Source organism: Podarcis muralis, chromosome 8 (genome assembly GCF_964188315.1).
Source record: "Podarcis muralis chromosome 8, rPodMur119.hap1.1, whole genome shotgun sequence".
NCBI classification, from domain to species: Eukaryota; Metazoa; Chordata; class Lepidosauria; order Squamata; family Lacertidae; genus Podarcis; species Podarcis muralis.
The window spans coordinates 91,021,887-91,045,587 of NC_135662.1; the positions used below are offsets into that span (position 1 = coordinate 91,021,887).

The following is a 23,701-nucleotide window of genomic DNA, read 5'->3' on the forward strand; positions in this document are numbered from 1 at the left end:
CCTTTTGGGGGCAGAATTATATGGGTACCTGCAATTTTTCCAAGGGGAAAGATCAACCTTGAAGGAGGAGGCAATTTTTAAGTGGAAGGTGTTGTGAGATCAGTCCCCTCCCCTATAGTTTTCCCAGCTTGATCTCCTCCATGACTGTTACGTAGTGTAGAAAAAGTACAGGAGATTCTCATCACATTGTATCTCGCTTAAGGGGCAGCGTAAAAAGTTAAAGGTGAATGTTCACTTTTTGTAATGATTATTAATGTTCTCATAGTTCCTAGTGGTCTCCTGACATATTCTGTCAAAACCAAGTCTGCCAGCTTCTTTTTAAAACATTGGTATTGAAATGACCATTATAAAATATTTTCTGCTTGCAGTAGGAGCATTTCTTCATTACTGGGGTTTTTGGGGTTGTTGTTTTTTAAAGCAACCCTTCCTTTCCAAATTGTTGGACGTATTTAACAAAAAGTGGTGGATTGCAGTGCCAAGTTGCTTGTTCCATGTGTCACAGCAACCCAGGTGGCGACTGCTGTTGGATATGAAGTCCCTATTAATTTGTCCTTTGCGTGAACAGTGAATGTGATATCTAGCCTATTGGAAAGAAAAGGAACAGAACAGAATAGAATGGCTGACCTAGCTGAACAGAACAGGACCCACATAGAAACATTTGGGATGTTTTGTGTTGTCGGTTCTGGTGTGTGTGCGCGTGCTGCATTTCACAAAAAGTGGTTTACATCAAAATATTAAAACTGGGAAAGAGGATGGGTGGATAGGGAAAGAGAGAAGTGCATCTCTTCATTAAGAGAGCAAAATTGTTGTTTGGCACCTACTCATGTTGTGTGTTCACTTGGATTTTCTGGGACTCAAGCAAAGTTAAATAGCAACTACGGCAGTTCAAGTCAAGTTGTTTTATTATGGTCAATGGCCAGCATTAGGATGAAATCACCAATTAAAAAATTTAAAATCTTAGAACAAACTAAAATAAATAAAATTACATATACATAAAAAAGCAGTTCCAGCTTGTCATTTATCCGTCAGAGGGAGCCCTTCATGATCATTTGTCAATATACTACTCCTGGGTGCTAGTCATTATGTGTCACATTTTAATTGCTGCTCTGCAGAATTTGGCCACATTGTATGTTACACCGGAATTATTATCCAGGAGCAGCAGAGTAGCAAGAAACTGTTCAGAACTCCTAGTATATTTCTGGAGTATTTTTCAGGAGGTCTCTTTCAAGGGATTGTCACCAACTTGCTTGGGAGTAAAAGTAACCCTTTCAGTAATGTTCCCCTGATGAAAAGCAGTGAAGGCTAAAAATGTGTTGGAATATATTTTTTGATGTTTACCACATCTGTTCTTATCTCTGTGGTTTCAAAGTTTGCGGAGTTGCCAATTTATTGTATTCTGCTGGCCTCTTCTGCTGTACTTTAACAGCTACTTGATCAAAAGACATGAGCTGATGCTTATATTTGCCTCTGCGTCTTGAAAAACCTCACTTGTTGATTTTTGCAGATTACACAATAGTTGTATCCTGATTTTTATAACAAAATCTTTACATGTTTTTGGTTATCTGACCAATCTGTTCTTGCTCCTCAGTTTATGCTCCCCCCTCCATTAAAACTGGAAGCTAAAGGTAAAGGGACCCCTGACCATTAGGTCCAGTCGTGGCCGACTCTGGGGTTGCAGCGCTCATCACACTTTATTGGCCGAGGGAGCCGGCGTACATGTGGCCAGCATGACTAAGCCGCTTCTGGCGAACCAGAGCAGCGCACGGAAACGCCGTTTACCTTCCCACCGGAGTGGTACCTATTTATCTACTTGCACTTTGACCTGCTTTCGAACTGCTAGGTTGGCAGGAGCAGGAACCGAGCAACGGGAGCTCACCCTGTCACGGGGATTCGAACTGCTGACTTTCTGATCGGCAAGTCGTAGGCTCTGTGGTAAAACTGGAAGCTACTTGATGACAAAAATGACTAATGTAGTTGTTCCCTGGGCATCATATGCAGGATTTCATTCATATTGCAGGGGACAGTAGAATTCTGGCAACCTCTTAACCAGAGCAAAGGATGCTCATGAGAGAGGATTAGCAACACCTCCATTGCTGTTGATTTTGCAAAGGGGGAAGGGTCAGAGTACAAAAGATACTTGCTAAATTTAGAATATTGTGCTGCATACCCAGAGGGAAGGCATTATAACTTTCCTCAGATACAGCTCTCAAAGCTGAAATTAAGGTGAAGCAGGAACCCTCCTTTGTCCTGAAACTGACACCATGACTAACTCTACCTTAAAAAAGGTAAAGGGACCCCTGACCATTAGGTCCAGTCATGACCAACTCTGGTGTTGCGGTGCTCATCTCGCTTTATTGGCCGAGGGAGCCGGCGTACAGCTTCCGGGTCATGTGGCCAGCATGACTAAGCCGCTTCTGGCGAACCAGAGCAGTGCACGGAAACACCGTTTACCTTCCCGCCAGAGCAGTACCTGTTTATCTATTTGCACTTTGACATGCTTTCAAATGGTTTACAAAAACTGACACGCTCAAACCATAATCTGTTTTTAAATCATACATTTCAAAACAGGGCAATGAATTACAGTCATACCTCGGGTTAAAGATGCTTCAGGTTGAGCATTTTCAGGTTGCGTCCCGCGGCGACCCGGAAGTAACGGAACAGGTTACGCCACTCGTGCATGCGCAAACACTCAGAATGACATCATGCGCAGACGTGGCGACCTGCGCAGATGCGGGTTGCGTTCTGCTCATGGTGCGAATGGGACTCCAGAACGGATCCCGTTCGCATCCAGAGGTACCACTGTACTAAAATGAGCTAATGTGACTTTACTAAAAATGCAGCCACAAACCAACCACTGAAGCCAGCGGTAAAAGCATAGTAAAAAGAAGGCTACCCCCTTTCCGTGGGGAGGGCAACCTAGTCTGGGAGCATTTGCAAACTTCCATTCAGAGTATTTGGAGTTGGTTTTCCCACCCCACAGCACAGTCTTCTTACCTGGATTAAGCTTCACCTTGTTTCCTCTCATCCACCCAAAAACTGCTTCAGGGCCTCCCTGGGGTTAGCAGATAGAAATGAGAAGTAGAATTGGGTGTCATACTGATGGCACTTCAACCCAAACCTCCAGGTGACTTCCCTCACAGTGATTTTATATACACACCTTAAAGGTATACTGTATAGCACCCTGAAACTGCTCTCTTTTCATCACTTTCTCCAGGAAGGACCAGAGGAAGTAGATGTGATTTGCATCAGTAATACTTTATTCTGAAATAGTTCCACCTAATATAACTTGAGTGACAGAACATTAATAAATGCAAGATCATTAAAAGTGCAGTCTTGTAGGAGATATGTGTTGTCTTTCTGATTGCACATGCAAAGACCTCACTTGTGAATCCACACCCCCCCATCGCATTCTGCACTCTGTTGAGCATAATTTGTAGATCTGATTCTGAACCAACCTTTTGTCTGTGCTCAGAATGGCTTCTGAACGTCCAACCAAGTCAGGAATTGCAGGGCATAGCAGTCACTTATTGTAGAAGTGAATACTCTGCATTTGTGTACTGCTCACTTGCTGAACCATAGGAAATAGTTAAGCTAGGCCAAGGGTCACCAACCCTTATGGTTGCGTTTGCATCAGACTTGGAGAAACTGTTGTGGGCACTGCACACACGTGCTACAACTAAACGCACATGGCAACTATCGGCTACAGCCGGATGCTTCTTTCAAGCCTAATTTCAGAAGTGGGGAGGAGACCCAGTGGGCACCAGGGAGGGTGTATGTGGGGGCATCTATGCCCACAGGAACTATGTTGGCAACCCCAGACCTAGGCAATATTTTATTGGGTAATTGTTTTATGGATAGTTCTGCTAATAATATGCCAAGGATATTTTTATACACGAGGCTTAAAGCAATTCTGCTTCAATAAGACTTTGGGAAAAGAAGTTTATTTGCAGTGCTTCTTTCTGATGCGTTAGCAGTGATTAGACCCACAGGGGTCTAATCAATGCAATTTAAGGCTGTGTAAAATTATTCCTAGTAAAGGGGGAAAGCATCTAAGCCTTAAAGTGTAACCACTGTTAAAAAGAAGGCTTTGTTAATTGAGTTCATTTTGTGCTGAAAGAAATAGTAGGAAGATCAAAGTAGTACAGTAGATGCAATGCATCGCTTCCACTCTCCTCAAGATCCATAAGATGTGGGCAAACAACTGGAAGAAACCAAATTTACGAGCAACAGAAAAATGGTCTTGAGGTGCTTGGCAGACTTTGATCATGATAAAAATGACTCACTTGAAGAAGATGATGATGATGATGATGATGATATAACCCCCTCAATCCGGCTGGGTTTCCCCAGCTACTCTGGGTGGCTCCCAACAGATTAAAAACCGAATAAAACATCAAATATTAAAAACTTCACTAAACAGGGTTGCCTTCAGATGTCAAGAGGCTCCCTGGGGAAATAGAATTGCCTCCCCATGGACAACTGGCAGACTTAGATGATACATCGGAAGAGACCCTGTAATGTACAAAGGAATATGGCAATAAATATTTAATATTGCAAAAGGGACGCGGGTGGCGCTGTGGGTAAAAGCCTCAGCGCCTAGGGCTTGCCGATCGAAAGGTCGGCGGTTCGAATCCCTGCGGCGGGGTGCGCTCCCGTTGCTCGGTCCCAGCGCCTGCCAACCTAGCAGTTCGAAAGCACCCCCGGGTGCAAGTAGATAAATAGGGACCGCTTACTGGCGGGAAGGTAAACGGCATTTCCGTGTGCTGTGCTGGCTCGCCAGATGCAGCTTCGTCACGCTGGTCACGTGACCCGGAAGTGTCTCCGGACAGCGCTGGCCCCCGGCCTCTTGAGTGAGATGGGCGCACAACCCTAGAGTCTGTCAAGACTGGCCCGTACGGGCAGGGGTACCTTTACCTTTACTTTTTTATTTAATATTGCATAATTCTGTTAGTCTCCATAAATTGTAACATCTTTTCAGATTCAAGTCTCAAACACATTCCCCACTCCCAAAAAGGATTGAGAAACTTTGGCTTTGTTCAACTGTTCAAGAATAAGCTTCAGTCAGCTTTGGTCTCATGTGCTTCCTCCTCCATCCCTGGCACAGTTGGAAGAAAGATTTGGGGAGTTTTCAATATTAGATTAGCCATAGCTTGTTGTAATGTTTGACCAACAGGGGTTTGTATTAATGATGGTTTATTGAAATAAATCAATTTTAAAGCATATTTTACGAGTCTGGCTGACTGGCTTGTTTCAACAGACATAATTAATATTATCCACAGTTCAGGTTTTGGAGAACACACTTAACAATTGTTAAATGGAAGCAGAAGCTTCAGATCTCCTTGAGAGAGTTGGGAGGCAGAGAAACTTGCATGTGTTGGTTTTCATAGCATTAAACCATGGTTTGGCATTCTGTTTGGATGCAACCTTCCTCCAACTATGGAATGTATACTCAGTTGTTACTTTAAGTGTCACTCATACTTCATTTCTCCCTTCCTCACTTACAAAGTCCTTTTTGTAATATTCCAGAATTTGAAACAGTCTGCAATCTGAATAATTTTAGGAAAGTTGCGTATATGCGTGTAAATTGTTTTTGTTTTTATAATTTTAGTTGTATATGGAAGTTTAGGTTACAAAATGTAGCAAGAAACTGGCGCATAAGGAGGAGCCCTTTATGGTGGGAATTTGAATTTTATTTCTAAATACAAATGGAGATGTGTATTGTTCAAATGGGGACGCGGGTGGCGCTGTGGGTTAAAGCCTCAGCGCCTAGGACTTGCCGATCGAAAGGTCGGCGGTTCGAATCCCCGCGGCGGGGTGCGCTCCCGTTGCTCGGTCCCAGCGCCTGCCAACCTAGCAGTTGGAAAGCACCTTCGGGTGCAAGTAGATAAATAGGGACCGCTTTATAGCGGGAAGGTAAACGGCGTTCCGTGTGCTGCACTGGCTCGCCAGATGCAGCTTGTCACGCTGGCCACGTGACCCGGAAGTGTCTGCGGACAGCGCTGGCTCCCGGCCTCTTGAGTGAGATGAGCGCACAACCCTAGAGTCTGGCAAGACTGGCCCGTATGGGCAGGGGTACCTTTACCTTTACCTTTATTGTTCAAATGATGCGCGCTGTGTTGAGAAGTAAGATCCATCCGGCTTCTCAAGAGTTTCAGGTCCGTTATCAGCAGACACTCATTTCTTCCTCCACAATTTAAAGAAGTGGCTTTTAAAAGTTGGAGGCTCTGTGGCTGCTTCTTGCTGTGAATTTGGTGTGTATTTGGGCACAAGTATATATGGTTTCTTTCTTTCCCCCACCTCCTCTATTTCAGTTGCCACTGATTGGTTAGATCTGACACAGAGATCTGGGCTTCTTAGTTCCAAATGTTTGTGAAAATTCCTCTTTAAAATGATGCAATATTTTAATGCTTTAAACAATTACAGGGTTGATTTTTACCTAGGAAAAAGTAGTTGGAGTTACAATATCCATCGTATCTTAATTATTTTCCAAGCAAAATCTAAGATTGCCCAGTTAAAATTGCCAGGCTTGGTTGTAATCCCTCCCAGCTAACTCCCATAATTTTCCCATTCTGGTACTTCCTGTTTTGTGATGGTTCTTTGATGAAGAAAGTAAAATTTTTGTATGACTTTTGTAGCAGAAAGGTGTATACTACAGTTGACAACAGATGTTTGTCAAACTCTGAAATGCTTGCATCATTCAATAGTTTTAATCATGCTGTGTTTCATAAAAATGCAGGATTAGTTGCTTCCATACAGTTTTTGTGATGATGGACATGTGGTACATCATATTGTTGCATGCCACCCCAATCTCCAATTCCAGCGGTTCCAGGCCCTTACGGTTCATGTTTCCTTTTGGAATGAGGCACAGAGGAGATTGTGGTGTCTTTATGATATCTGATCTCTTTATGCATATATACAACCTCCGCCTATGAGGGAGGGGTTCACAGCATCAACACCTAAAAAGGGTCTTGGATTCAAGAAGAAATCTAACATTGCTCTCAAAGGTTGTTCTGCCTCTCTCCGGCTTGCTGCTTTGCTTTGAATTCACCTCGCTGCAACTCAAAACCCAGACTTTGTCCTTCTAACTCTCTGAGTTGAGGGAGGGTGCCTGCCTATTTGCTGTCTCCCACAGATTCCTGTCGCCTTTGTTCTCTTAATGGCCAGGTGATCACCTTAACACAGGAAGCTAACTTGGCTTCTATGTTAACACTTGCTGGATTCAGGGATCCAGGGGTGAAGAGGATCTCGCATACAGCCAACTTCTTCCCCTTCAAACTCACAACAATACTGTATGTTTAGGTCACAATTGCTAGAAGCCTTGCTAGCCATTAGATCTTGTGAAGCTAGGGAACATAATTTCTTATTTCTTAAGATGGTGGTTTGTGATTTTTGGTAATATACATAATTTCAAAGAATGTCTGCCATCTTTCATCTCCCTCAGTTCTATCTTTTCCTTGTGTGAGAATTGGCTCCCCTTGCCCCACAGTGTTTTGAATTTGTGTTTTTATAGCATGTTGCTTTGCAGATGTTAGCAGGTGTTTCTCTGAAAGGCATGACACTTAATGCTTTGTTTAGTATACTGTGGCATTAATGAACTCTCCTACTACAAGTGTGAAAGAAAGATGCAGCAGTGAAGGCAGGAAGCACTTGTCACTCATACTTCATAGCTACACGTCTGCTTCCTGTCAGTTAGACCACTAGAAGTGGAACAGATGAACCAAGATACTGCTCTTCTTTAATTCTTCTCATGAAGGTTATGATGTAACAGTCTAAAATGGAAAAAGTAACTATTCTTTTTTCAGGGAAGACTGGAATTAATGGAAATGGGAATATTTCTGATCATTAGCAACAAATGGAGGAATAAGGCAGAGTAGATAATTAATTAATAGTTAAAGCTATTTTTGGTCATCTGCATACTATCCCTTGCTTTTTCCTGTAGGACTAATTGCAGTCGTTAACAGTTGTCAACAGGTTTACTATACCCATTTAGTCAATCACCCATCTCCTACTACCCTCCTGAGAAAAACCCCACCCACTATATATAAGGGTCTGGTGACTTCTGTTTCTGTGTATCTGAAGAAGTGTGCATGCACACGAAAGCTTATACCCAGAACAAACTTAGTTGGTGTCTAAGGTGCTATTGGACAATTTTTAAAATTTTGTTTTATTTATTTTGACTGCGTCAGACCAACATGGCTACCTACCTGAATATTTAATCATTGTTAGGATTAGTCAGAAACAATCAATTTATTTGTACCAGAACATTGTAGAATTCCATGAAATCTATCTTCCAATTGGGGTAACATGAAATTACATGATGGAGTAAATTGCATGCCTGTGACAAACTAGTATAAATGTGATTATCATTGATGTTATATAATGGATCACATCCATTAGGTTAAGTACAATTATTTTCATATTCATCCGAAAGAATAAGAAAAATGGTTGCTAGTTGGCAGCCCATAAATTCTGTCCGCCACCAAAAGCAGTGGTGATGCCTTGCTCTTCCCCCAGCCTTGTCACCATGACGGCTCCTATCTGCTGGGGGCAAAACTAAAATCTTGCTTGCTGCAAACAGTCCAGTGAAGAAGGATGATCTGCTTACTTTGAAGTTTTAAAGGCTCTCACACATGACAATCCTTGACAAAGCAGGATATTTTTTTCCCTTTCAACCAATTTCATTTGGTGAAAGAATGTGCAGGTTTTTGAGCTGGAAAGATTTCTTAATCAGGCAGAAGCTAGCCAGTTCTGAAATGCAGAGTTGCAATATTTTACTCACTTCCTATAGATAACTGCCTAATTGGAAAGCTCTTTGTAACTGCTTGCTAGTTAATGATATTTTTTTTAAAAAAGAAAGTTTTAAATCTCAACTGTTTTGTGATGTATTATTTGCAGCAATTTATACAATCTGCATTTGTAAGTAGCCTTTATGCTATTTCAAGGCTGGCTATCCAGACATGTGAATTTAAACTGTGAAACACAGTGCCTTGAGCAGGACAGAACCTTTGTTGCTGTTTACTACCCTTGTTGAAGCAGGTGTCTTAATTAAAGACATTGGGATAAGTCCTACAGGAAGCTTGATGTTTCAAAAGACCAATGCCCAGTTTTTCAGGACTGTCTAATCTCCTGTTTTGAGTTCATCTTGCTTTAGAACTCCTAATTTAGATGGTGGAATTCATTTTATTCCCATAGTAAGTTAGGGTATCACTAACTTTGTTGATCCAAGAGAATAAAGGAAATTTAAAGTGGTTATTTGCTTAGTGCCCAAACAAGAAGGTTACCTAAGAAAATCATGGCAGAACCTGTATACAGTCATACCTCAGCTCCCGAACGCCTTGGGAGTTGAATGTTCCGGCTCCCAAACAATCGAAAACAGGAAGTGAGTGTTCTGGTTTTCGAACTTTTTTTGGAAGCTGAACATCCGACGCGGCTTCTGCTATTGTTTCCAGCATGCCTGTGCAATCGGGAACCAATCGGAAGCTGTGCCTTGGTTTCCAAACTTTTTGGAAGTCGAACAGACTTCTGGAATGGATTCCATTTGACTTCCGAGGTACGTCTGTATTATTGAGAGACAGGACTTTGTTCTGAGTAGGGACAGCCGGTCCATGCTGATCTCTAGCTGTTGTTTGCTTGCCATAGTTTATCTGTTCTGTTCCTTGTAAGGATTCTGTGGGGCTGCAAGGTACCCCAGAGGTGGGAAAGTGTTTCATTGTATTTTGTTTGCTTCACGTTTTTCATTCACTGCTTCTGCAATGCACCTGGATTAGGTGTATTTTCTTCACTTTCCTGCTTCTTTGCTGGAAACTAAACACAGCACTGAGGATGGGGCAGGGCTTTCCTCAGCAAGCGCTCCCTGGCAGACGCTGAAGTTCATGATCAAACTAGCCCTTTGCCCACATTCCCAGCCTTGAATTGTGTTCCCAAAACATTTGTTCTATGATCACATGCTTGGCTTCATCGGCTTTTAGATCCTGTTGGTTTCAGCAGAGCTTAAAAACTCCCAGCTCTACGACTACTGCTACTACTACAGACCCTCCAAGGGTCCCTATTTTCCAGGGACATCCCTGATTTGGAGAAACCTTCCTGGTTTCTGATTTGATCCCAGAATGTCCCACTCTTCCTTAGGATGTCCCTATTTTCATTGGAGAAATGTTGCAGGGTATGGAGTTATCCGACCCCCGACCCGTCTGAAGGCAATCCTGTATAGGAAATGTTTTTTAAAAAATGTTTTGTGTTTTATCATGTTTTGATATATGGAAGCTGCCTAGAATGCTGGGGCAACCCAATAGTATGTGTGGGGTATAAATAGTAAAATGATCCTTATGGAATGGGATGTCCCTATTTTCACTGGAGAAATGTTGGAGATTATGCTGCTGCTACTAGTTCCTTCCTTTCACCAGAATGTCCCAGCGCAGGTTGCAGCCAAATAAAATGCAGCACAGAAAACACTTTAAAACAAATTGTAGTTTAAAAGAAATTGGGCTTGTTGCATTAGCAATTTTATAGAACTATTGTCCGCTTTTCATTTTCTCTCTAGGTTTTTGCTGTTTTTAACTTTGATTACTACAACTGTGTTGTCTCTATCCTACAGTTCCATAAAGAGCCCTGAAACAAAGGATTTATGCTAGCGTAATATTTTGGATGTGCCTTTCTAAGAGCAGAGGAGGGATAGGGTTCGTTGATTCCATAGGGTTATGAGCATTTTGCACAGTAAAGGTTTATTAAAAGGAAGATGCCATTTCTGAAAGTGCACCATGTGGCTGGTCTCCAAGACCAAAGTCACTGGTCTCCAGTGACTGACCTCTCTCTCCACTTGCATCAAGCTAGAAAGTCGCCTGTGTTTCTCTCCTGGGCAGGCTGTGTGGTGCTTTCTCTTTTCATCAGCTAAGCCTGCCTTTTCAGTTCAGTTTTTCGTAGCATTTGTAATTAGCATTTGAAAAACCTCTTAGTCCAGGACAAACCTGTCCAGTGGATAATGCATGTAGATGAAAAGGTGCTAACATAATTCATACCTTACAGAGCATGTTTGTGCTTTTCTTCCTTTTGACGGGTGTAGTTAACAGTCAGTAGAAAGCGCATACAAGTTTCAAAGCTTTGTGCAAAATGTATACAGTGTTTCTTAAGTGTTACCAGCAATTGTATTGGATAGAGTTGAGGGAAGAGCTGTGAGAAGTGGCAGAAAGAGAGAGCTCTAAAAATAGCATCAGTAAAGGGAGTTTTCTCAGGGGAGCAATGGTTGACGAATGGCAAGCAAGAAGAGGTGGAAGCGATGTTAAGCGAAACAGTTCTCATCCCTGAGAGCAAGAACTGGTCACTTGTGTCTTCCATTGCTAGGATTGTCGTATGCTTCAAATTTAACTTTGCAGTCAAGTGTGGATTGGGTTATGCGTCTTTTGCTTACTTTGAACAGCTACTTATTGCAGGAAACAAACAGAAAGCAAACAGAAACCTGCCAGCAGGGAGCAATTATTAAAACTACTGCTTACAGTGTTTATATGAAAATGTGAACTTCTATCAGTATCATAAGTGAATGGGTATATTTAAAATACTTCTTGCAATAATAGAAAAGCAAGTCAAGAACCTTTATAAAAGATAATTTCTGGTCCCCCCCCCTTTGTATCTGCTTTCTGAGCAAGTTCGTTCTGACATGACATAATTTTTTTTTTGCTACCTGAAATACTTTAAAGTGAGATATATATATATATATATATATGTGTGTGTGTGTGTGTGTGTGTGTGTGTGTTAAGTTATATTAACATCTAGGCATATAACTGTGTTTATAAGTCTTATTTTAAAAGTATTTTATGGCATTTTGTACATAAAGGGGTCCCGTTGGTACTGAAAGGGGTTAAATATGAAACAACAGGTATAGGCAGATCTCAGTATGTGATATGTTTAGTTGTTTTGCAAGGGCTAAAAGTCCTGGCTCTCTGTAATCTGACACAACGATAGTGCAGGCACAGTCCTGAAGGAAGAGAGACAGCAATGTGTACAAACTGGAATTTCTGGTCTAGCTGAATCATACCAGCTGCCAGCCCTACTAGGGATGTGACTGTTCATGTTGGTCACACTTGACAGCAACTGGGAGGGAGGAAGACCATATTAATATATTAGCATCTTCCAATAAGATAGGTTTAAACTGTAAGAGGCTTGCAAATATATGTAATATATACAGCCTTCAGGCACCTGTGGGCTCCAGATCTACAGTGGTACCTTGGTTCTCAAACTTAATCCTTTCTGGAAGTCCGTTCCAAAACCAAAGTTTTGCAAAACCAAGGCGCGCTTTCCCATAGAAAGGAATGCAAAATGGTTTAATCCATTCCAGACTTTAAAAAAATAACCCCTAAACAGCAATTTAACATGAATTTTACTATCTAACGAGACCATTGATCCATAAAATGAAAGCAATAAACAATGTACTGCAGTCAATCAATCAATCAATCAATCAGTAGCTGAACGGGTTCCACACAGTCACACACAAGAAAGAGCCACAAAAAAATACAAAACCAATAGCAAAAAACAGACAGACCTCAGTGTAACACTCAAATCAGAAGGCGTAACACTCAAATCAGAAGTGTGGCACTCAAAATGGAGCACGTTCGGCTTCCAAAAAAGGTTTGCAAACCCGAACACTTACTTCCGGGTTTGCAGTGTTTGGGTTCCAAGTTGTTTGAGTACCAAGGCATTTGAGAACCAACTGTACTCAGTTTGTTGATATTTCTACCCATCTCTTTATATAAGTCCTCAAGGCAGCTTAAACTTTAAAAATTGTAGCACACGCTCCTCAAAAGTCCATCCTTCTGTGTGCCGCAGTTCCTGCCCTCTTCCTGGTGACATTGCAGTCGTAGCAACAAACTACAAACCTTTGGTTGTCATGTCTGAATCTGGCCCCCTAGTTTGTTTGGAGAGAAACAAGCCACGAGCTCATAATTGGAAAACAAGAAACTGCAATTTAACACAGTGTGTGAACTCAGCCTTTATAGTTTCACATGTTCCAGTTCTGAGCTACTTGTTATCATAGGACTGTAGAGTTGGAAGGGACCTAGAGAGTTATCTAGTCCAACCTGCTGAAATGCATTAATCACAACAAAATCTATACAAAACAAAGCAATATATACCAAAAGCAAATCTGTCAATACTATGTGGATGAGGCTTCTGAATAAATGCTCTGTATTCTTGCTGGAATATCAACATTATCGCCTTTTCTGGATTAATATGAGGCACCTCTCTGTCATGGTGTAACTTAGCCCTTTGCCATTTTCTACATGTCTTGATTGGATGTTCACAGACTGTATTCAGATGTAATATGGACTGCCTCCTGAATGTTCATATGATGGTTGATACTTTTGTATAGTACTTTCAGGTGTTTCATTACTTTCAGGTGTACAGTACTTTCAGGGTAGATATACTTAGAAATTAAAAGTGCCCATAATTTTTTTTACCCAAGTTGGTTGAGAAGCTGCTTGGTTTCTACTGGTGATAACAATAAATGATACAAGGAGAGAACTATAGCCTAAGATAGGAAAATAAGTGCTAAGTGAACTCCTAACTGCTTTAAATGAATTCAGATCTCCAGGGCATGGTGAGCTGCACCCAAGGGTACTGAAGGAGCTTGTAGATATAATCTCAGAGCCTTTGTCTATTATCTTTGAGAATTCTTGGAGAAGAGGTGAGGTCCCTGAAGACTGCAGGTGGGCAAATGTCCCCATCTTCAAAGGGGGGGAGAAGACCCAGGTAACTACTGACCAGTGAGTTAGAGGTTCATACTAGGAACCGCCCTAGAACAGATAATTAAACAGTTAGACTATGGACATTAAAAAGAGGAAGTTATGATTACTAAGGCTATTTCTAGATTTGTTTGGCAGGGCAAGAAGCCTCGAATAAAATTTAAGATATTAACGGATGCTAAAGAAAGAGGTGGATTTGCCCTGCCAGACCTTAAACTTTATTATGAATCAGCTGCTTTTTGTTGGCTGAGAGAATGGCTGCTTCTTGAAAATACTGATGTGTTGGATTTAGAAGATTTTAACAATGTATTCGGATGGCATGCATATTTGTGGTATGATAAGGTAAAAGCACATAAAGCATTTAAAAATCATATTGTTAGAAAAGCATTGTTTAATGTTTGGATAAGATATAAGGATTTGTTAGAAAAAAACACCCCAAGATGGTTGTCACCAATGGAAGCAAAGGCACAGAAAAAACTCAATATGGAGGCCAAATGGCCGAAATATTGGGAAATTCTGGAACAAGATGGAGAGAGAATAAGATTGCAGAGCTTTGAAAAATTGAAAAACAAAGTGCGAGATTGGCTCCATTACTATCAAATAATGGAGGCATATAAATTGGACAAAAAAGTTGGTTTCCAGGTGGAAAAATCAAAATTGGAAACAGAATTGTTAGATCCAAAAACTAAGAATTTGTCAAGAATGTATAACTTGCTGTTGAAATGGAACACTCAGGATGAAATGGTGAAATCAGCTATGATTAAATGGGCACAAGATGTTGGACATAACATAATGATGGCTGACAGGGAACGGTTATGGACCACAGGTATGAAATTTACGGCATGTAATGCCTTAAGAGAAAATTTAATGAAAATGATTTATAGGTGGTACATGACACCAGTTAAGCTTCAAAAAATCTACCATTTGCCCGATAATAAATGATGGCAATGTAATGAGACTGAAGGTACATTCTTTCACCTTTGGTGGACATGCCCAAGGATTAAGGCATTCTGGGAGATAATTTATAATGAAATGAAGAAGGTATTTAAATATACCTTCCTGAAGAAACCAGAGGCCTTTCTCCTGGGCATGGTCGGCCAATTGGTGTTAAAGAAGGATAGAACTTTTTTTATGTATGCAACAACAACAGCAAGAATACTCATCGCAAAATATTGGAAGACACAAGATTTACCCACCAGGGAAAAATGGCAGATTAAGTTGATGGACTACATGGAATTGGCGGAAATGACTGGCAGAATCCGAGACCAGGGAGAAGAGTCGGTGGAAGAAGACTGGAAAAAGTTTAAAGACTATTTACAGAAATACTGTAAAATTAATGAATGTTAGAAAAATGTTGGAATGAAGTTATATGGCTTTAGTAGAAATGTTATAAGGAATTAAGTATAAATAGATTATTAGAGCATTAAAGGGAAAAATAAGGTTAGAATGTGTTAAGACAATTATAGGATAGAAAATAGAGGAAGATGGAAAGGAATTGCTGAAACAATCAATAGAAGTGGAATACAAAAAGGGAGGTGTGAGGAGGTCGTGGAAATTAGTGAAAGAAGGATAAAATATTGAAATTGGACTGTGTTTTAAATGTTTTTGTTTTGTTTTGTTAGTTGTATGTTAGTGTTTTGCAGTTATTATTATTATTATTATTATTATTATTATTATTATTATTGTATTGTATTATTGTATGTTTATTGTATGTTTTTTCTCTTTTGGTTTTTTGTAGTGTTGTGTTCAATTTGTTGGAAAATTAAGAAATATTATTATAAAAAAAAAAAGCCGAGCATGGGTTTCTCAAAAACAAGTACCGGTAATGCCAGACGAATCTCCTTTCTTTTTTTGATAGGGTTACAAGCTTGGTGAATCAGAGGAATGCTGTGGACATAGTGTATCTCAATTTCAGTAAGACTTCTGACAAATGCATCCCCCATGATAGTCTTGCAGAGAAGCTGGTAAAATGTGGGCTGGATGAGGTAACTGTGAAATTTGTAGCTGGTTGACTGATCAGACCCAAAGAGTGCTCACTAACGGTTCCTCATTATCCTGGAGAAAAGTGACAAGTGGGGTACCACACAGTTCTGTTCTGGGCCAGTTGATGTTCAGCATATGTATAAACTACTTGGATGAAGGTATTCACTTGCAGGTGACACCAATTTGGGAGGGGTAGCTAATGCCTCCGAAGACAGAATCAGAATTCAAAATGACCATAACAGTTTGGAGAACTGGGCCCAGACTAACAAAATGAATTTCGGTAGGGACAAATGTAAGGTTCAGCACTTAGGCAGGAAGAACTAGATGCACAAATATAGGATGGAGGACAACTGACTTATTAGCAGTACATGTGAAAGGGATCTAGGGGTCTTGGTGGACCACAAGCTTAACGTGAGTGAACAGTGTGATGCAGCAGCAAAAAAAAGCTAATGCTATTCTTGGCTGCATCAACAGAAGTCTAGTGTCCAGATCAAGGGAAGTAATAGTACCACTCTATTCTGCCCTGATCAGACCACACTTGGAATACTGTGTCCAATTTTGGGCACCACAATTTAAGAAGGATGTTGACAAGCTGGAAGGTGTGTGGAGGAGGGCAACCAAGATGATCAAGGGTCTGGAAACCAAGCCTTATGAGGAGTGCTTGAAGGAAGCTGGGTATGTTTAGTCTGGAAAAGATATGACCAAGAGGAGATATGATAGCCATCTTCAAATATCTCAAAGGCCGTCACGTGGAGGATGGAACAAACTTGTTTTTCCCCTTGCTAGGACCTGAGCGAATGGCTTCAAGTTGCAAGAAAGGAGATTTCAACTAAAGATTTCAGGAAGAACTTTCTGACAGTAAGAGCTGTTTGAAAGTGGAACAGACTTCCTCCTTAATTGGAGGTTTTAAAGCAGAAGTTGGATGTCATCTATCAGGGATGGTTTAGTTGAGATTGCTGAATTGCAGGGGGTTAGACTAGATGGCCCCTAGTGTCACTTCCAACTCTACATTTTATTATTTTAAGTATGCAAAGCTAAGAACCCAGGCACCAAGAACTGTGTTACTACTTAGCACTAATCAGAAGAACTTTAGTTTCTAATGCACACTGAATATGAGGATTCATTGTAAGGAAAGGGGGAGGGGCACTGCAATGTTGGCAGGGATTATTAGGGAAGTTCTGACCTAACAGTGGAGTTTGATGCAGCGCATCTATAGGAAATAAATATGAAGTATGATAAGCTGTGTTTGTGACCTCCTGAAAGCTTCCACTCCAATATGGGTTTGGTACAAAAACTCTCTGAGTACAAATATCAAGAGGACTGCCAAAATTAAAGAACATCACACATCATATCTTGATCTCATTTATGTTTTGCTTTTAATAGCGCTGCTTTGACTATTTTTATCTCAGGTTAGAATTTTGATATGGCTTATCACTTCCTGCTAAACTTATTTAGTCCAACTTTATACATGGTTTGTTAGAATGAAAGAATTACGGTATAAGTCTATCTCTTCACATGTTGCAATATTCCTAGTGCAGTTTTGTTTATCGAGTTTTGTAGCATACAGTTCTTTGCATGTCTCATTTGCCATGACGTGGTCAGTGTTTCCTTCCTGCTGTTTACAAGCCGGTGTTAGAGATAAGAATACACTCACGTTGCATTTACACAGGGTTGAAAAAAATGCCCAAAGAAGACTTTTTTGCATCTTTAGATCAAAAACAAGCAATGAGTCTTAGGAGTGTGGTAAAGAGAGACATTTTCTTAAACCAGTAATAAATATATATTGCAAAGTTGGATCGGCTTGAAAGGCAGAAATGTGTTACGTGGACTGGTGGCGTTTGATCCCTCCAGTCACCTTAGATGGTGGGTTTTCTGATTACTCCATTGTATTTCTGTTTGCTGGCTTCTAGAAAAGTGTGCTTCCCAATTATAATAATAAAGCATTTGTCTGTTTTAAGTAATATTAGTAAGGTGTTAAAAAATAAAGAGATGGACTTTATAGCATCTTCTTTGATTTTATTTTACATTTTTTATGACTGTGATCTTGATTTTGTTTTTCAGTGGCCTTTGGATTACAAGAGTATTCAGGAAGGCATTTTCTAATTGACCTGTCTGTGAATAGTAGAATCCAGGAAGATTGTATAAGAATCTGGGTACCTGAGTACCTTCAAGATCGTCTACCCCACACAACTCATTCCTGATGATAAACTCTGTTTCTTTACATTGAAGGAGCATTTTCCCCACATGCAGAACTGAAATCTTGGAATGCTTTATTATGGCAGCAGCTGTACAGCAGAATGACCTAATGTTTGAATTTGCCAGTAATGTTATGGAGGATGAGCAACAGGTAAGAGAGAAATAAAATAAACCATGTTGGATAACTACTAGTGTATTCTACGCAAATATTAAAAGCGTTATTTTACTTTTTTCCCTTTTGAACCTTTGATTCTAATCACAAGGGAAATCCTGTGCACATCTATGAATTGCTTTCTAGTGTATGTGTGTTTATGAGCAATTTAGTTGATAGGCTTCATGCCTTAAGACTTTATAACACCTATAATTCTCCAGATGGATGAGAAAAAGCAAATTGAACTTGAATCCTAGCAAGACTCAGGCACTGTGGGTGAGTGGTTCCTACATCTGAGAAACTGGTGAATTGTTTACTCTGGATAGGATTGCACTCTCCCTGAAAGAGGAGGTTGATTGTCTCAGAGTATCTCTGGATCCAGTCTGTCACTGTAGGTCCAGGTCCAGGTAGCCTCAGTGGCTAGGAGTGCCTTCTAGCAATTGCAACTGGTATGACATACACAAGTTTCCCTTCCTGGACCAGGAAGGCTTGGCATGGATTACTCCAGGGTTGGATTTACTACAAGGTGCTCTATGTAGGGCCTCCCTGGCACTTGATCTGAAAGTTGCAGTTAGTGCCGAGTGGGGTGGCATGTTTGCTGAGGGAGGCCTTGTCAGCATATAAGATCTGTGCTCGGAGAACTGCAGTGGTTGCCCATTTGCTCCTGGGTGAAGCTCAAGGTACTACTGGTAGTAAGTGAATCAATCTTTTAGTGTGACAAGCGCACACACTTTGGAACTCCTTGCTTATTGACACTAGGCAGGTGCCTTCACTATGCTCTTTTTGGTGCCTGCTAAAAACACCTTAGGCAAGCCTATCCACACGTGTAGAATGTTGACCATGTGTTTTAATCTAGGTTTTAGCTTATTGTTGATTTTAACTATTTTTTAATGTTTTAAATAGTTGTTTTTAATTACTTTTGCTGCTAATGTCATCATTTTCTTCTTTTTGTAACTGCTTTGAGGGTTTTTTTAAAACAATTGAGCAGTATCTAGGTGACAACCATTTCGCTCAGGGGTTCCGTTCCTGGCCTCCCGTGTGTGTTGGTGTGCATATAAGCATGCCATACCCCCATTAGACCCCCTTCTGCTGCCTTCTGGGTCCAAAGGCACCTCTGAGCAGCCAAAAATGATTATGTTGGTGTCAACTATTGGACGGCAGCTCCCGCTATACCTTACCATTAACAGTGTTGGTTGGAGCCAAAGAGCCACAGTTTAGCCAACTTTGTAGCAAAGGACTGAGCAGCTTTTATTGGCACTTTGCCTCTTGAAATGTTTGGCACTTGTGTATCCTCCAAGAAGAGTGTCCTGTCTTCTGGCCACGGCTGAAAAGTTGTGGCTTTCTCCCTCCCCCTTTCTGTGCACAAGCAGAGGGGCAAGAGGGCAATCAAGGCAGCTCAGAATTTGGGTGTGCTTTTTCCAGAGGGCCTTGCAAACTGAGGTGCTGATGGCCCTTGAAGAATCCTGGGGAGCTGGGCTGAATCAGAGGGTACCACAGGCCCACTGTCGGTGCTTGAGTGGGATCATCAGCTTTGGCAGGGCTGGGAGGAGCCCTCTTGCATCTGCAAACCCTGCTCAGAGAAAGAGGGAAGGGGACATTTGATTATTATTTTATTTTGCAAGTTGGGGGCTCACAGAATCATATCAGGGAGTGAACAGTAAAGGGAGTGATCAGTAAAAGCAAGGTTTTGTGGGTTTTTAGAAAATGACTAGTTGGGGGGTAGGACTTGGGAGCTATAGAAAATCTTTTGGCATCATAGTACCATAGTGAGGGACCCATGGGAGCAGTCAGCAAAAACATTATTAAAAAACACCCTGTAAGTTAAAAAAAGGGGGGTAAAATTTGGAGACGCCTTGGGAGGGGCAAAAAAACCTTATGGCATCATATTGAGAGAACCATAGAAGCAATCAATTTAAAAAAATTGATTATTATTTTAAGAAATGACAAATTTCAGGGTAGGGTGGAGTTTGGAGACTGTGTATGGTGACTTCAGGCTATCCACCCTAGTTTAAATAATGAAGTACTTGGGCTAACACGTTAGTTAAAAGCAGATCCATAAGGCCCATTCAAAAGCTAATAAAGTTGGACCCAAGTGTACACCCTTGGGAGGGATCTGGGGCCAGCACTGTGAAGGCCCTGCACCTGCTGTCTGTCAGTCAAGTAGGCCTTAATGGTAGAGCCTCTGAGGCCAGTCATAAGGCTGGGAAGGGGGCAAGAGCCGTTCAGAGAAATTGGTCCTAATCTGTTTAGGCCTTTAAAGGTCAACAGCAGGACTTTTAATTGGATCCACAAACAAATAGTTTGCTATTGCAACTGGTATAATGACCCCAAAACCTGGTCCCAACCACTCTGCAGGCAGCTGCGTTCTGATTTCTGAACTGTCTTCAAAGGCAGCGCATGCCAGACATTGCAATAGTCCAGGCTGCTTTTCTCTGCATAAAGTTAATAACCGATGAACCAGCTTATGCTGGTAAAAGGTGTCCTAAGCCATGAATCCCGCCTTGTGCCTCCACAGATAGTGCAGAGTTCAATAGAGCGCCAATCTCCATACTTGTCTTTCAGGGGATGTGCCCCCCCCCCATGCCAAACCAATTGCAAATCTCCAGATATACAGTAGATGGCATTTCACTTCAAACCAACCGATGATTTTCCTCTGCAGCATCATATACACATTAAACAAATGTTAATACAGCCGGTTAATACAAGTACCCTCTGAGTAGGTCCCAAAAGGGAGAAGGGGAACCACTCAAGCCAATGCCTCAAATTCCCAAGACTACATGAGGGCCTCCAGTGTCAACCACTATCAGGCACACACTAGGCTGCTGGCAGCAAGAAAGCAGGTAAAATGTTTGAGGGGGGTGCACATGACAATGGTCTCACCCCTTCACTTGCTGATACCCATTTTCATCAGTTGTCAGTTTTGGGGGGTAGAGACAAGCTTGTAGCATGCCAGACAGATCAGTTTGCTATGAGGAGAGTTACAGAATTTTACTTTGCTATGAAATTCTTCTTCGTTGTGTCTAATTTATACATTTAAGCTTATTTAGATCAGAGCCTAAAACTAGAAGCATTTTTGTACAAGGACCTGAACACTGTGTAAATTGATGGACTGGATGAGGGTCAGTAAATGGAGCTTGATGAAGGCAAGTGATTCTTGTGTCTGGAAGATTGGCCAGTTGCCTATTCTGGTTGTGATTGCATTCCCTTTGGAAAAGCAGGCTCGTAGTTTGTGCTCCTGGATCCAGCCTTGTCAATGGTAACCTTAGGTAACCTCAGTTCTAGGAGTGCCTTTCACAAGCTGTGGTTAACACACCAATGACAGTTATACCTCGGGTTACAGACACTTCAGGTTGTGTGTTTTTGGGTTGCACACTGCGCTGAACCTGGAAGTACCGGAACGGGTTACTTCTGGGTTTTGGCGCATGAGCAGAAGCGCCGAATTGCGACCCGCGCGTGCGCAGACGCAGCACTGCAGGTTGCGAACGTGCCTCACGTTCGCAACCCGAGCAGCCACTGTCCTGCCATTCTTCAACTGTGATTTATGCATTGGTGACCTCAGGACTTGATTACTGCAATGCATTCTCTGTGGGGCTACCTTTGGGTCTGGTCTGGAGGCTCCAGCTGGGACAGAATGATGTGGCTAGATTGATGGCAAGGGCAGACTACCCTGTTGCTTGAACATTGGCTTCATGAATTTTCAAGTCCCTTAACAACTGGGGGTCCAGGATACCTTAAGGACAGCCGATTCCAATCACTGAGATTTCTAGGGGAGTCTCTTTTTTTGTGGCACCCCATGGCTCAAATGCATGGCTCATATCTAGCAGAAGCCACACATTCAGTATTGTGGGCCCAGGTCTATGGAACTAATTTCCAGCTGAGCTGATACAAGCCACCACTCTGTTGAACTTTGGGCACTTGGCAAAGACTTTCCTATTCCCAGAGGCGTTTCTCCTTAACATTTAAACCTAGACAGCATCTTAAAAAGTAGAGACATCACCTTGCCAACAAAGGTCCGTATAGTAAAAGCTATGGTTTTCCCAGTAGTGATGTATGGAAGTGAGAGCTGGACCGTAAAGAAGGCTGATCGCTGAAGAATTGATGCTTTTGAATTCTGGTGCTGGAGGAGACTCTTGAGAGTCCCATGGACTGCAAGAAGATCCAACCTCTCCATTCTGAAGGAAATCAGCCCTGAGTGCTCACTGGAAGGACAGATCGTGAAGCTGAGGCTCCAATAGAATCATAGAATCATAGAGTTGGAATAGACCACAAGGGCCATCGAGTCCAACCCCCTGCCAAGCAGGAAACAATACTTTGGCCACCTCCTGAGAAGAGAAGACTCCCTGGAAAAGACCCTGATGTTGGGAAAGATGGAGGGCACAAGGAGAAGGGGACGACAGAGGACGAGATGGTTGGACAGTGTTCTCGAAGCTACCAGCATGAGTTTGACCAAACTGCGGGAGGCAGTGGAAGACAGGCGTGCCTGGCGTGCTCTGGTCCATGGGGTCACGAAGAGTCGGACACGACTAAACGACAAAACAACAACAAATATATATTAAGTCTACCCATTGAATTTTGTTGTTGTTTTTTGTACAGCACATAGAAATTTGAGTGGTATAAAATACCTAATGGTATAGAACAGCTCATCATCATCCTACTTTGGGGGGGAGGGCGCAGGAGAACAAGATGCTGTCTAGGAAGCAGCCTTATACCAAATAAATTTTTATTAGTTTCCCCATATTTTCCCAATAATAGCCCAACTATAGCAATATCAAGGATGCAGCCTTATACCATACCAGACTATTGGTCCATCTCACCTAGTTTTATCTCTTCCGACTAGCAGTGACTCTCCAGGGCTTCAGGCAGAGATCTTTCTCAGTGTCTTCTATCTAATAGCAGGCAATAGCAGGAGTTGAACCTGCGACCTTCTGCAAGCAAAGCATTTGCTCCACCACTGAGATCAGATCCTTCCACAACTTCTTCTCTTTATATATTTTTCTCTGAAAAGAGGTGATTTGCATTGCGTTTTTAAGCTTATTGTTATTTTAGAGATTATGAGTTCTGTGGTGGAATTATTGCAGGCAGAGAGATTGTTGAAGGTGTTCTCTTGTCCTCATCAGATAATATCTTCTCAAGGCACAGTTACAATCCTGTTCTATCCCTTCATGACAATGGACCACTCCTGGAGAGTCATGAAACCAGAACTTATTGTGGGGAATATACTTGCTACTTTGAGCAGTAACTCCATTGTCTGACCAACTTGCAATAGAATATTATTTACTTTGGTTGTATCCTGTTCTTCCTCCAGGTTGATCAGGGCAACATACTGATTCTGCCATTGTTACCCTCCAATTTATCCTCTCAACAATCCTCTGAAGTAGGTTTGATGGAGAAATAGTGACTGGCCCAAGTTCACGCAGGGACTTACACCTAGGCGGACACTCCCTGGAAGGACAAGAGGCACTAGCTTGGAAGATAGCTGAATGTAGCAGAGAGCATTGCAAAAGAACTATGCTCTGATACATGTAAAAAAATCTCTCTCTTTGGCTACCATTACACCTGGTGAATTGCATCCAGCATTGTTGTCATTCTGAGGGGTAAACAAATGCACCCAAACAACTCCAGCCAAATTTATATTGTTCTCTGATCA

General features: G+C 41.7%; 1 protein-coding gene across 6 annotated transcripts in view; it reads left to right on the top strand.

Moving 5' to 3' along the window:
* Positions 1 to 23,701, top strand: part of ELF1 (E74 like ETS transcription factor 1) — an 87,259-nt gene that overhangs the window by 24,067 nt on the left and 39,491 nt on the right. For 3 of the 6 annotated variants that reach the window (XM_028738433.2, XM_077933588.1, XM_028738434.2), the window contains one exon: positions 17,769 to 18,054. The exons of 1 other annotated variant lie outside the window; for it this stretch is intronic. In XM_028738433.2, coding sequence (XP_028594266.2) covers positions 17,983 to 18,054 — 72 coding nt within the window. In that variant the 5' untranslated portion in view covers positions 17,769 to 17,982. Of the gene's footprint in view, positions 1 to 15,582; positions 15,710 to 17,423; positions 17,571 to 17,768; positions 18,055 to 23,701 lie in introns of those variants that run through there. 2 more of the 6 variants (XM_077933587.1, XM_077933589.1) reach the window with 2 other exon arrangements.